This window comes from Schistocerca piceifrons, chromosome 7, assembly GCF_021461385.2.
Source record: "Schistocerca piceifrons isolate TAMUIC-IGC-003096 chromosome 7, iqSchPice1.1, whole genome shotgun sequence".
Classification (NCBI taxonomy): domain Eukaryota; kingdom Metazoa; phylum Arthropoda; class Insecta; order Orthoptera; family Acrididae; genus Schistocerca; species Schistocerca piceifrons.
The window spans coordinates 236,974,638-236,990,031 of record NC_060144.1 but is presented as its reverse complement, the minus strand read 5'-3'; the positions used below and the strand labels follow the sequence as shown (position 1 = coordinate 236,990,031).

The window sequence follows — 15,394 nt, the reverse complement described above, 5'->3', positions numbered from 1 at the left end:
AGGTTGTGGAAGTGAAAAGAGGAATGTCAGATAAAATCAAATAGTGAAAAATCCAGGGTAGAGTGTAACAATATAATGAAAATGATAGTTGCCACTCACCATATACCGGAGATGCTAAGTCGTAGAAAGGTAAAACAAAAAGACTGTCAGAAAGTTAGCTTTCGCCCTACAAGGCTTTTGTCAAAAGTATGCACGTTTTGTCTTTATACCACAACTGTGTTGAAAAGTACAAGTAATAAATAACAATAATTCAACCTAATGTATGTAACAGCTGACCATAGCCATGTAACCAGTTACCTGTTATAAGACAAAATACTAACTGAAATTTGTTATCTTACGAAATGTAACTAAAATTCATTGTCCTATATTCTGAAAGGGCAAACCATAGAATCTACATCACTCACTCAGATAGTGAAATGTAGAAAAAAAACTAACAAAATCAACACTGCTGTTCTTCCCTTTTGGTCCATAATACACTACGTTTAAGAAGCAACTGCACTTGTTACAGGTTTTGAGAGAAGCAAAAGAGAGAGCTGAAATGGAAGATAAATTAAATGAAGATAAAGAAGTCTTGAGGAAAGCACATTTCGAAACTCTGTTTGATGATTTTCAAGGTATGTTGTATTTTCTCAGTGTACACTTTGCTACTTTTTTATCAGATAAAAAATATAAAGATATAAAAACAGTAAAAATATCACTTAAAAATAGGCAAAGTTGAAAGAGTCAAAAACACTTCTATTTTTATGGGACTTGGCATTAATACTCCATAGCCATGGAGTGAGGATATACATTGTGGTGCATTTTGATGCATTAAAAACTTTTGTAGACCATAACACACCCAGCAAGGTGAAAACCCTGTTTAATGCAATGGTCTTGCATTTTAGAGGAACGGGGTTCAAATCCCATCTGACCATTCAGAAGTTTATCTAAATCCTTTACTGCCAATGCCAGGATGATTACTTCAAAAAATGACATGGCTGACTTGTCATATCCAAGCCTGTGCCCAATCTCCATTGACCTTACCATCAACAGAATGTTAAACCCTATTCTTATTGTGACCATAAAAAAAAGGTATTATACTGTTCTCTGTTTATTCCTGAATACAGAAACTGAAATCAGTTACATCCCAATTCAATGTGTTTTTAAGAAAAGACTGCATGTTACTTTACCATGATTAGTTACATTCTGAGGGATGGTTCCAAAATTAATTTAAGAAATTGTGACACGTTCCAGTTTTTGTATAACAGTTTCAAAAGTATTTCTCGTCATGTTGTTGTTGTTGTTTTCAGTCAGAAGACAGGTTTGATGCAGCTTTCCATGCTAATCTACCATGTGCAACCCTCTTTATATCCAAATAGCGACTGTAACGTACATCCTTCTGGACCTGCAATATTTACCCCCACTTCCCTTTAATACTTAATCGACAATTCCTCGATGATACCTAAGAATGTGTCCTATCATAGAATCCCCAGTTCAGTTGAATGCCTACTCATTAGTTAAATGCTTTCCTTGCTGTAGCAAGTCTGCATTTTACATCATCTCTGTTTTAACCTGCCCAAGTAGCAGAAATTGTTTACTACTCACAGTGTCTCAATTTCAAATCTAATCCCTGCAGCATCACCTAATTTAATTCAACTTCATTTGATTACCCTTACTTACTTTTATTGATGCTCATCCTAGAACCTCTTTTCAAGGCGCTATACATTCAATTCAACTGCTCTTACAACTTCTTTGCTTTCTCTGACAGAATTGTAATCTTTTTTAAATTTTATTTGTAACCATGAAGTCAGATACCAGTGTTGATAGATGTGTCTTCAGAAATGCTGTAGTTTTTCTTTAATAATGATACAGTGTTGTTAAAAAGAGCTTTCACACAATATTTCACACCCATAAGGTTAAACTTCCAAAAATGCTGACACAAATATTTATTTCCTTCTGACCAAGAAACCAAATACTAATTTTTGTAGGTCTAGCTTCATAATTGCTGTGATAGCAACATTTTTCAAAAAAACCCTTCATCCCGTGTTTCATCCTCTTAGGTTTGGAATTTCAAAAAATCCCTTCATAAATAACGCCTACAGTATAACATCCACACCTTCTCCAAATTTCAAGTTTCTAACCTTAGGGGCTGGGCAGTGATGAGTCAGTCAGTCAGGACATTGCCTTTAATATGGTGTATAAAAATCTGAACCATTCCAGTGTCTCCAGGTCTCTTCCATACATACAACCTCCTTATGTGATTCTTAAACCAAGTGTTAGCAATGGAATTGTACCAGGTGGGTTCTTCTTTCATTCACTTCTATTAGTCCAGATTCTCCTACTATTTTTCCTTATTTTCCTGTACCTACTATCAAATTCCATTCTCCCATCATACTCAAAATTTTCATCTCCCTTAACTATGTAAATTACTTCTTTTACATTATCTAATCAAAAGCATCTGGGTACCTATTACTGGACTTGAATACAGGTAGTCCACCCTTCATCTTTATGAAGGCTTGAACACTGCTGGGGACATTTTCAGTGGGGTATCTGAATGTATGTGGTGGAATGGCAGCCCATTCTTCCTTAAGAACCAAAATCAGAGAATGTAGCAATGGTGTGTGCTGGGCTCTGGAGCAAAGTTTACGCACTAACTCATCCCAAAAGTGTTTCGTTGGGTTCAAGTTGGGACTCAACAGGTCAGTCCATTTCAAAAATGTTATTGCCCATGAAGGATTGCCTCACAGGTGCTGCTTTGATACAAACAATTATCAGTCCAAACTGTTCCTCTATTGTATGCAGTACACAATGCTGTAAAATGTGTCCATATTGTAGTTAGTGTTTGATTAAGTACAACAAGGGGTCCACATAGTAAGCATCAAAAAACCCATGTTGCAATGTCGTAATGCAACTTCCTCCTTCTTCAATGTTGGAAATACACATGAGAATAGGTAACTTTCTCCAGGCATTCACCAAAACCATTCCATCAGATTTCCATAGAATATAATGTGACTCAACACTCCAAATCACTTGTTTCCAGTCACTTACTGTCCAGTGGTGTTGATCTTTACACCACTGCTTATGTAGCTTACCACTGCTAGCTCACTACTGCTTAGTCGTGAAAGTAGCGGAGGCGAGTCTGAAGGACCTTTCAAAAAATTGTGTCCAGCATGTTTTTGCAGACTGGCAGAAATGGTGGGACAAGTGCATCACATCCAGAGGAGACTATTTTGAGAACAACATTCCAGATTATAAATCTGAGTTGTATGTTGTCAAAAAAGAATATGACCATTCTTTATTGTACAGCTCCTGTAAAGCATGAATAGCAAGAGTCCCAACATACTTCTCTGGGGCAAGCCAGAAGCACTTCACCTGCTGCTGACACTCCTTTCTGCATCCTCCCTACCAAGAAACCCTCAAAGCAGTTACAAATTTTGTGTGGTACCCCATGTGACGGTACTTTCATCAGGAAGCTTAGGTATGATGCTGAGCCACTTGCATTTTAGAAATTGAAGAATGTTGCATCTATGTGATTACCTCAATCAGTGGCCTTCAGGCTGCCATTTGATAAAAGTGCAAGTTGGGTTTCACGTGACTATTGGTTTCAACACCCATGCTAGTTGACATGGAGGAGTTGATTCTGTTCACGACACCTCATTACGTCTGGAATAATAATTTATCCTAGGATTCTAAAGCAGTATAGTAGTTTTTAGGATCACTTCTGTCGTCTCTCTTGTAGACAGGCATAGCACGTGCTTTCTTCCAAACACTGGGAACAGTTTTTTGTTGAGGTATGTTCAGCATTTTATGCTTAAAAGGGAGTTAACTTGGCTACAAATTTGGTATTGAATCTGGTGGGGATTCCATTGGTTCCTGGAGCCTTGTTCAATTTTAACAATTTCATCTGTTTCTCAGTGTCAATGACACTAATACTTAAACTGCCGGTCAATAAAACTGCAGCATGTGGAAGGGAGCAGGCAATAAACGTCGAATTGGGATGAAGAATACTACACACTCAAAGCAGGAGTAACACCATCTACATTATATACATATGGAAAGTTATGCAGTTTGTTTATTATTCAGAAGTCACATTTGAATGTAGATTATTTGTGAGATGACTATGTTATACCTCGCGTAAGAAAGAGAAACGTCTACAAGGAAGTGTTGGTATCAGGCAACAAAAGAACATGTCCTATCAAAACTGCAGTTTCTGTTTCATTAATATTGCTCCTGTGTGGTTGGAATCTCAGCTCTGCCATGCAAATATGAAATTGATAAGTTTGGGAAGGCCAAATTAATTGTCATGAAAGTGGCTGCATGTGACTGGCAATAAAGAAGTCGGACATATTGTTCGGTCAGCTGTGCAGCCACAGCACATACCTTAAGGAACATACTTATTTAGAGAAAGTCAAGTATTCAGACACAGAGAACAACGTCTGTCACCGAGGTGACAATTGTTGTGGCTACCTTTGATGCAGAGCAGAGTTTGTGTCGACTGTTGTGCACCCAATGACATGTCAGAACTATGTTGCTGCCAAAGATGGTAGCTCTGTGTATCAGATTTCACACCCTGTATACCCTCAAATTACCTACAAATGTAATCTAGCATTGTTCCTACTGTAAGATATGTGCAAACTAGGTAAAATATCATTGTTTAATATCCTTCCTGCTGTTGCAATTTAATGACTGGTAGTGTATATCACTTATAATTGCAGTTGTGTGAAAATTAAAGTGACAGTACTCCTGTACATCTTTTTGTGAAGAAATGTTTGGCAACAGAGTTCAGAATTTCTGCTTTTGCTTTGCTACTTTAAATTTTGGTTCCTGTGTCTTCCATGAGTGCACAGAGAATAACTTTGGCACCATTAACAGCCTTTACATACAAATAGAAATTCTCTGGGTTTGTTGGAGATTGAGTTAGCATTGTGTACATTAATGAAACTAAGATGTACATGCACTGTATATAATAATGCCAACATTCAATGTGGGCTGAAGGAAAAAAATGCAATTTATAAATATTTGGCGTCTGTAGCAGGTGCCTCCAGTAGGCGCTGGGTTTTGACACTGCCTAATTTCTCATGATACTTGTTGATAATACACTCAGGTGCTATGCCACTCACTCAGCAATGAACAGTAGATATTTGGAGCAAACATTTGTGAATCTTAGTCAGAAAAGTATGCATTCTGTGGATAATAGCTGGTTCCAGGAAATGATTTTTCAGTAACCAATATCAAATGTCTCGTGGAAAATATTTCAAAAATAAATAAATTACCATTGGTTCGATTATCACTTGTCTGTAGACCCATGTGCACCTCCACAGTTTTGCAGGTGTCAGACTAAAAATGCAAAGGTCTTAAGGGTTTTCCCTTGTACTTAATATGATATGCACTTGTGTTGTTTCGTGTGTGTGTGTGTGTGTGTGTGTGTGTGTGTGTGTGTGTGTGAAAAAGAATCTAATTTAACTAGACCTTGTTAATTTCCTTGTAAGTGACTGTGTGAATCAATTTTTTGTTAAAAGAAAAACAGAGTTTGTCACCTGTAATTGGACCATTTCCAGTACTGTGGTATTCAAACCAAACTTCATGTTGAAGACAGCTTAACTGAAGCTAAATGTGTAGTGGAAGGACCACACTGTCCCATTGATGCCATATGTATTTGCTGTGATCTAACCTTTCACTTACAAACAACAGAAAGTCCAATATGGATTGTTACTTTTGCTTACAAATGCACTTGAAATGAACTTGAAGTGTAAATCAGTTAATGCCACTTATAGGCCAACACAAATAATCATAAAATTCGTATCAAACTATGGAAAATCCAGGATGGAACATGACAGTATTATGAAAAGGATAGTTGCTACTCATCATATAGTGGAGATGCTGAGTCGCAGATAGGCACGACAAAAAGACTGTCAGAAAGTAAGCTTTTGGCCAACAAGACCTTCATTGGAAGCACGCGCGCACACACACACACACACACACACACACACACACACACACACACACACACATGACCACAGTCTCTCACTGCTGAGGCCAGACTGCAAACAGCAGTGCATGGTGGGAGAAACAACCAGGTGGTGGGGGTAAGGAGGAGACTGTGGCAGGGAGGGAGAGGGATAGCGTGGTGGGAATGGAGGATGGTAAAATGCTACTTGTAGAAGCACACAAAGGTATAAGGTGGAGAGAGGATAGGGCAGCTAGGTGCAGTCTGGAGAATAGATGATGGGCGGACGGGAGGGGGGAGCAGAAAAGAAGAGAAGAGGCTGTGAATGCCTTGGTGGAATAGAGGACTGCTGGAATGGGAACAGGGAAGGAGCTAGATGGGTAAGGACAATGACTAATGAAGGTTGAGGCCAGGTGAGTTACAGGAGTGCAGGATATATTGTTGGGAAAGTTCCCGCATGCAGAAGTCCGAAAAGCTGGTTTTGGTTGGAAGGATACAGATGTCATAGGCTGTGAAGCAGTCATTGAAATGAAGAACGTCGTATTGGCTGGCATGCTCAGCAAAGGGGTGGGCCAGTTGTTTCTTTACCACAGTTTGTCGGTGCCCATTCATGCGAACAGACAGCTTGTTGGTTGCTATGCTCATGTAGTATGCTGCACACTGGTTGCAGCTAAGCTCGTAGATCACAACCACTGTGCTGCATTCCATGTGGGCCTGGCAACGAACATGCTATATGCTGGCCAGTACTTAGCTCCAAAAGGCAAAATTCCAGTACCACTGCCAGTAGATAAAACTGTTAGTTCCTTCTACAAGGGGCAAATAGGAATATGTATAGGATGGAAGAGCAGGCCACACAGACCCTAGGTGGTAAGTGGGGAAGGACCCACCTGTTCTTGTAAAAGCTAGAAAGCTACTTTTAAACATGTCTACCAGTAGTGCTGTGATTTCGTTTGCTGGAGGTAAATATTGGCCTGCTATTGAATCTGTTCATAAATGTACTGTTTTATTTTCTTTTAACTATGAAGACTTTGTGTTGTTTGCTTCTAGGTCTTGTGCACTTGGAAGCTCTTGAAATGCTGTCTAAGCAGTGTGAGCTCAAAGTGGAAGCCATTCTGCAGTCTCTAACTGGTCAAGTTGCAGTTGAACTGCAAGACAAGATGACTGCATTAAAAGAGTTATGTGAAATTCCTGATGATGATGCAGATGAGACAGAAGACCAAAGCACAAGTGATGAGTGGCTAAAAAGTCTTGCCGAATCCTCCCATGATCTTGAAGTGAATGTACCTGTTGATAAAATTGCAAATGTAAGCTTCTGTTTAATGTTCTGTTATGTCACAGAAACTTAGTAGTTTAGTAAGTGTCTAGAATGCTACCTGTTTTCTTGTGCATATATGTAGTATTTGATTTTTAGCCAGAACCTGATGTCTCATGTTGACTTTCATTTATAGTAATTGATTAACTGGAAAATCTCATACAGAAATGTGAAAAATGCACAGAGAGACAGATTAGCTGGCTAGTACTAACCTTACAAGGGAATTGTCCATTCCGACATGTTGAAACCCACCCTGAAATTTTTTATGCTGGAGGAATACAACAAAAGAAATCCACTGTCAAAATTTTAGCTGCTGAGAAGCACTGCAAGTATTTTTTAAAAATTGTTGGAATTAATCATTTTTATCATATAAAGAACCACGTATGACAACGATTTGTACAGCCACTCCTGCCTAGCACATGATTGGTCTTGACAGTAGAGTGTAGAGCTGCATAGTGCATATATCAGGAGTGACTCTGCAAGTTTGAAGTACCTAAATGATGCAAAAAAATGTCACATACTATTAAGGTTTTGAATTTGAGGTAGTTTGTATCAACAACTTAACTGTTGCATATGTAATTCTTACAAAGATGACTAGCAGAGGAAAATAAATCAATGTGGTGTTTGAAGTTACATTGCAGATGACTTCCATCAATCATGACTTTAATTTATCAAAATGAAATATTTCTTCCACATACATCATTTTACAAACAGAACAACAACAAGCATAGTTCTTATGATAATTTTTGAATAACATATATTTTAGTATCAATGAGTTCCTTGTTTATTGCCTACAATCTTTACAGTAAAGTAAACTTCATTTGAACGATGAAGCCAGCCGGAGTCGCTGTGCGGTTCTAGGCGCTACAGTCTGGAGCCGAGCGACCGCTACGGTCGCAGGTTCAAATCCTGCCTCGGCATGGATGTGTGTGATGTCCTTAGGTTAGTTAAGTTTAATTAGTTCTAAGTTCTAGGCGACTGATGACCTCAGAAGTTAAGTCTCATAGTGCTCAGAGCCATTTGAATGATGAAAACAAACATTTTCCCCTACATCAGGCATACCTGGGAAAAGAAAAATTAATGCTTTCAAGCACTTCATAGTAATTACTTGTTTTATTTGGACATAATTGTAGTGGAGGAGGAAGTGGTCCTGGTCATTGGTCTGCTTATTGTGCTGCATACGGCATATACTGAAAGCAATTTGTAAAACGTGCTGATGATACAAACTCATAATGCACAAATGACTGCGATTGAAGAGTACTGTTCTGCTGATACACCTCAAAAAATGACATGGGGCTGTCAGAAATTATATTGTCCAACTATTTCCTTAAAAATATTTTTCCCAGTTAAACAAAAATCTTTATCAATACTCACATGGTTGTTCTGGATGGAATCTGAATTGTATCAACAGTCTTTTTGTCATTGTCCTGAAAGGCAGAGATATCATTATGTGTAGGCCAAGAATCCAACAAAAACAATGAATTAATTTCTGCAACTGGCTAGAAATCATTTTGAATGAAATGTTAAAAATTATTCTTTGCCATTTTTCTAGATTTTGATACGTCATTTATAAATTTTTTTGACTAAACAGTTCTGTTTCTACCAGATGATTCAGAAAGACTGAACAGATTTCAGTTGTTTATTACAGATAAGCTACAAAAGATAGAAACACATTGTGTATGTTACTGCATAGAGGAAGTTTCAGAGATTTGACTCAGCTGCACTGTGGTTTGTTTATAGCAGCATGGTGACTACACCACAAGAGAATTTGTGTGAAATCAATTCATTGCTCAAGTGCAACATGCATTCCTCACACCTTGCGATTTCTTTTTCTTTTCTGTTGGGGTACATAAAAGACAGTCTTTGTCGAATTCGAATTGTTGAAGCTGTTAATTCAGTAAACAGGGACTTGTTGATTTGTGTGTGGAATGAAATGGACTACCATTTTGATGTTTTTCGAGCAACCCTTTGTGCTCATGTTGATTGTATGGTGTAGTGTCTGTGCATACATAAAACTTGAAGTCCTCCTTTGTCCTGTGTTGTGCAGTGTTTTTCTATCTTTCATGATTTGTGTATAATAAACAACTGAAATCTGTTCTTTCTTTTTGAATCCCTCTGTATTTTTGGTCCTAATATGCCGTAAGCTCCCTGAAGACAGATAGGAAGGTGCAGAAATAGTAATCCACTTGTATCTATCACTGCCATTGTTGTATATGAATGTGCCATAACATTAATCGACTGCACAACAAACTCTGTCTTTCTTCACCCCGAAATGACAAAGTGCGGTTTCATGGCAATTCTTTCACAAAACCTGACTAAACAGCATTAGATACAGCAATGTAACAACAAGGTTCATCTCCATGTCAGCTAAAAATTAATGGCATCTCTTCTACACATTTGCTTGGAGTAACCTTTGTTGTTTTGTAACATCCTGCACTGTATGATTTCCTGAATGTACTCAGGCAGGTCAAAGAAAACTTGAAATCAGCAGTGTTCACCACAACTGCGTTTCAGAGGGCCTAGTCTTATATATCTCCATTGGTAACGGTGCGCTGCCTCTCACAAGCAGCTCTACATGGTTCACACCTACAGAAGACTCCTCTAAAGAGCTTTTGTTCATGTTATTTATTTAAGCTTAGGGATTTATGTTGGTCATTAGTGGGGGCTAATTGGACTTTGTGGCTATCCTGTACAGTAATCTTTTGGATAGTGTTTCTTTCATAGTTTTGCATGTTCCATATTGGGGCATATTTCTTACTTTGTTTGAGTCTTTCTTCCATTTATGCAGCCCACTGTCAGATTTTATGGAGAAAAATCAGGTTTACACACTGCTTAACACTGGAATTTGCATTACAAATTATGATCACGCCGAGTTCTGTTATGTGTTCACTGATGCACGGTCAACCAAGGATAATCGCTTGTCATGTTGCGCTTGTGTAGTCCACTAAACCTACTGTAGGGGTGTATGTTTTTCCAGCTTCCCGGCGAGCTAGGAATTTGACAATTTCCAACATTTTTAAAAAATACTTGCATTGCATCTTAGCAGTTAAAATTTTGACAGGGTCTTTCTTCCGCTATAAAAAAAATTCAGGACATATTTTGAAATGTTGAATTGGACAAATCCCTTGTTTAGCTCAATACAGGTGACAGTCACACAGAATGATAAAAATAAATAAAACCTAACTTTCATAAACTTATTCGGTCCTCCAGAGGAGGGGGAGGGAAAACAAGGGACAGAGGGAAAATTGGGTGCAGGTCTCTCGTAACGTAGGTTATGAGGTAACAAAGTGGAAGGTAACCAAAGATGAAGTAAAGGTTGTCCAGGGAAAGTAAAAGATAACTTACCACGTGTGTGTCATCTTCAAAGCAAAGAAGAAAGAATGTGAAAGAAAGAGAGATGTACGAGGGCCTTTTTTTTTTTTTTTTTTTTCAACCTCCGATCATTTAGTATAGAAGCTATGCGAGTGGCAGAAAGTGGGCATATCCTGTAGGCTATTGCGCAAGTCTCGCACTACACAGTCTGCCATTGCCGACCTCAAGACAACATTCTGCGTTGCACTACAGCGAGGTAAACATGGCTGCCATCATTGTTGCTCCCGCCAAGTGTGAATTGCGAAGTATAATTTGGTTTCTGCAAGCAGAAGGGAATAGTGTAGCAGATATTCATTGGAGAATGAGCCAAGTGTATGGTGATAACTTCCTGACTGATGGTGTTGTGCATGAATGGTGCCGAAAGTTTAAAGATGGCCAAAATGATGCGCATAATGAAGGGGGCCAAGGATGCATGTATGTTGTTACAGCTAACCTTGTTGAACGAGTTGACAGAATGGTTAGAGAAAGTCATAGGTTCACCCTAACTGCTTTTTCTATGGAAATCCTGCAAGTTTCAAGATCTGTTGTAGACTCTATTGTTACTGAACATTTAGGCTACAAAAAACTTTGTGCCCCTTGGGTTCCAAAGATGTTGACGGATGCTCACAAAAATCGCGGAATAGCATCGGCTTTGAATTTCCTTGACCATTATCATGATGATGGAGAGAACATTTTGAAATCAGTTGTTAGTGAAGATGAAACTTGGATCCAATATGACACACTGGAAACAAAACAACAATCACAACAATGGATGCATCCAAATTCAACAAGCAAACAAAATTCAGACAAACATTCAACAACAGAAAGGTTATGGCTACCATGTTTTGGGACCAAAAAAGTGTGTTGTCTGTAGAGTTTATGCAGCCCGGAACCACTATCAATGCAGCTGCTTATTGTGAAACTTTACAATGTTTGCGGAGAGCCATTCTAAACAAACGAAGAGGGATGCTGACTTCAGGAATTTTGTTGATCCACGACAATGCTCATCCACACACTGCTGGCACAACCCGATGGCTTCTTGAACAATTTCAGTCGGACATGTGCGATCATCAGCCGTACAGTCCTGACCTGGCACCCAGCGACTTTCACCTTTTCAGGAACTGAAGACGTGATTAGGAGGGCAGCACTTTCAAACCAACGAAGATCTTCAAAACGACATCAATGCTCATTGGTGGCAATATTTTTTGAAGAGGGTTTTGCAAAGCTTGTCCACAGGTACAATAAATGTCTCAATCTTTTCGGTGATTATGTTGAAAAGTAACCATAAGTGTAAAAGCGCGCGCGCGCCCGCGCCCACACACACACACACACACACACACACACACACACACACACACACACACACACAAACACACACACACACAAGCGCAACTGGCACACACATCTGCAGTCTCCGAGAGCTGAAACTACACTGCGAGTGGCAGCACCAGTGCATGACGAGAGTGGCGACTGGGTGGGGGTAAGGAGGAGGCTGGAGCGGGTAGGGGGAGGGATAGCATGGTGGGAGTGGCAGACAGTGAAATGTTGCAGTTTAGACGGAGGGCAGGAGAGAAGGTGCGGAGGGGGAAGGGGGTAAGTAGCGGGAAGGAGAGAAATAAAAATAAAAAGAAATTAATAGACTGGGTGTGGCGGTGAATTGATGACTGTGCAGTGCTGGAATGGTAACAGGGAGGGGTCTGGATGGGTGAGGACAGTGACTAACGAAGATTGAGGCCAGGAGGGTAACAGGAACATAGGATGTGTTGCAGGGAAAGTTCTCACTTGCGCAATTCAGGAAAGCTGGTGTTGGTGAGAAGGATCCATATGGCACAGGCTGTGAAGCAATCATTGAGATGAGGGGTATCATGTTTGGCAGCGTGTTCAGCTACAGGGTGGTCCACTTGTTTTTTGGCCACAGTTTGTTGGTGGCCGTTCATGCGGACAGACAGCTTGTTGGTTGTCATGCGTACATAGAATGCAGCACAGTGGTTGCAGCTGAGCTTGTAAATCACTTGACTGGTTTCACAGGTAGCCCTGCCTTTGATGGGATAGGTGATGTTAGTGACCGGACTGGAGTAGGTGGTGGTAGGAGGATGTATGGGACAGGTCTTGCATCTAGGTCTATTAAAGGGGCATGAGCCATGAGGTAAGGGATTGGGAGCAGGGGTTGTGTAAGGATGGACGAGTATATTGTGTAGGTTCGGTGGACGGTGGTATACCACGGTAGGAGGGGTGAGAAGGATAGTGGGTAGGACATTTCTCATTTCAGAGCACGATGAGAGGTAATCAAAACCCTGGCGGAGAATGTAATTCAGCTGCTCCAGTCCCGGATGGTACTGAGTTACGAGGGGAATGCTCCTCTGTAGCTGGACTGTAGGACTTTGGGAGGTGGTGGGAGACTGGAAAGATAAGGCACAGGAGATTTGTTTTTGTACAAGGATAGGAGGATAATTACGGTCAGTGAAGCTTCAGTGAGACCCTTGGTATATTTAGAGGGGGACTGCTCATCATTGCAGATGTGACGACCACGGGTGGCTAAGCTGTACGGAACATTGCCTTCACAACACATAATAAACAACACACACTGAGAAACAATATTAACACACTTACAGACATGCACTCAGTCAGGTATTTATAAGATACTGTGGTGGTGTAGAACCTGAAAAACCCCCTATGTAGGCCAATCTGGGCAAGGCTTCCAAAAAATACACTAAAACATAAAAATGCCTACAATACTAGCAACTGTAATAAATCAGCAATGGCCACCCATTCCATGAAATTCTGCACAATCCTCATATATTAAATAAAACTGACATGGGACATCTAGTGGACATACATGAAGAACTGGAAATATTCATTCATGGCACAGTACAGGGAGACATGTTACTAAATGATGAACTTGAAAGTTCTGATATTAACTTCTTTAAAAACTTCTCCAACATTGAATGCCTGTGCCTCACCTAATGTGTGCCATGACATAAATATATCTAGATACAAATGTTTTCATATTCACTGTATGCTACTGTTTTAGAAATAGAAAATTGTTTACATTAGCTTTGGAGTGATTAAGAAAGTGTTAAGTTCCAGTGATAGATTCCTCAGCACATTCACCGATAATCTGTCTTAATGCTTCCATCTCCTACAACTACCCTGCAGACCTTGTCCATAATCCAATCTCTTGAGCAGTCCATCCCCCCCCCACCCCCCCCACCCCCCCACTTTCGGCAACAATGATATAACCTCCAGGCCACACAAAAGCATCCCCTTGTCACTCAATACCATCCTGGCCTTGAAAGCCCTAGCATATTACTCAGCCAGGGCTACAACTTCAAGTCGACCCATGAAAAGAGATCACCCCTTCACAATATACTCCTTACACCACCCACAGTAGCCTTTCTTCATAATTTTAACCTCTGTGACATCCTTGTGAAACCCTACAACATTATTAAACTGCCTTCCCCGCATAAAGGTTCATACCCACATAACTTCCCTGCTGAAAAACCTGCCCAATGCATCCCCTCACAATCACCTACTCCAGCTTCACCACTGCTAAAGCATGTAACATTCAAGACAGGGCCACGTGTGTGAAACAACATGTGAGTTATCAGCTGACATGTGTTGACTGCATAGCATTCAACATTGGTATGACAGCCATAAAATTGGCTGAACACATCAAAGAGCGCAGACAAATTATCCACCATGGTACCTGCTACATAACACAAGCCATTCAGATTCTCCTTACTTAGTATTATTCATCTTATTCATCTCAAATATAACTATTTATCTCCTTTGCTTTGAAACTGGTGCAGTACTTGTGACGCATTATCTTTTACTTCCTTTGGAGACACTTCACACTCCATCTTTGCTTACCTTCCCCTTGTTAAGTCATAACTTAGATTGTGAGTGACTAGTATCCATTTTCCCTTTTTTCCTCTCCCTTTTCTCTCTTCCCTGGTGAAGGAACAAGTTTTCGGAAGCTAGGTTCTACAATTTTTTTTTTTTTTTTTTTTTTTTTTTTTTTTTTTTTTTTTTTTTTTTTTTTTTTTTTTTTTTTTTTTGTGACTGTCGGCTGTACTCTGTACTGACCTGAGGAAAGTTCTGGCATATCAGCTATGATGATGATTAGAAGTTAGCTATTTTGGTATCATGGTTAAACCACATACCTCTAAGACAAAAAAAAAAAGATGCACCATGAAGACACTGATAGATGTGATGTACATGTGCAGTAGACAAATGATAAAGATTTCGGAAAAATTTGATGATTTATTCAAGAGAGAGTGCTTCACAAATTGAGCACGTCAGTATCACTTTGGTCCACCTCTAGCCCTTATGCAAGCAGTTAGTCAACTTGGCATCAATTGATAGATTTGTTGGATGTCCCCCTGAGGTATATCATGCCAAATTCTGTCCAGTTAACTCACTGGATCATCAAAATATTGAGCTGGTTTGAGGGCTATACCCATAATGCACCAAATGTTCCCAATTGGAGAGAGGTCTGGTGACCTTGCTGGCAGAGGTCAAGTTCGGCAAGCTCGAAGACAAACAGTAGAAACTCTTGCTATGCGTGCATGGACTGTGTGCTGCTAAAAAGTACGTCCAGGATGGCTTGCCATGAAGAGCAACAGAAAGGGGCTTAGAATACTGTTGACATACCACTGTACTGTAAGGGTGCCACAGATGACCGCCAAAGAAGTCCTTCTTTGAAAAGGAAATGGCACCCCAGTCCATCACTACTGGCTGTCCAGCAGTATGGTAGACGACAATCAAGTTGGTATCCCACCACTGTACGTGCTGTATCCAGACAC

The 15,394-nt window shown here is 39.9% G+C and overlaps 1 protein-coding gene across 1 annotated transcript in view; it reads left to right on the top strand.

Annotated features, from left to right (window-relative positions):
* The window catches only part of LOC124804731 (protein FAM114A2), a 68,638-nt gene that overhangs the window by 41,779 nt on the left and 11,465 nt on the right, over window positions 1-15,394 (top strand). Inside the window, exons 5-6 of the mRNA XM_047265025.1 lie at window positions 509-614; window positions 6,974-7,230. Coding sequence (XP_047120981.1) covers window positions 509-614; window positions 6,974-7,230 — 363 coding nt within the window. The remainder of the gene's footprint in view (window positions 1-508; window positions 615-6,973; window positions 7,231-15,394) is intronic.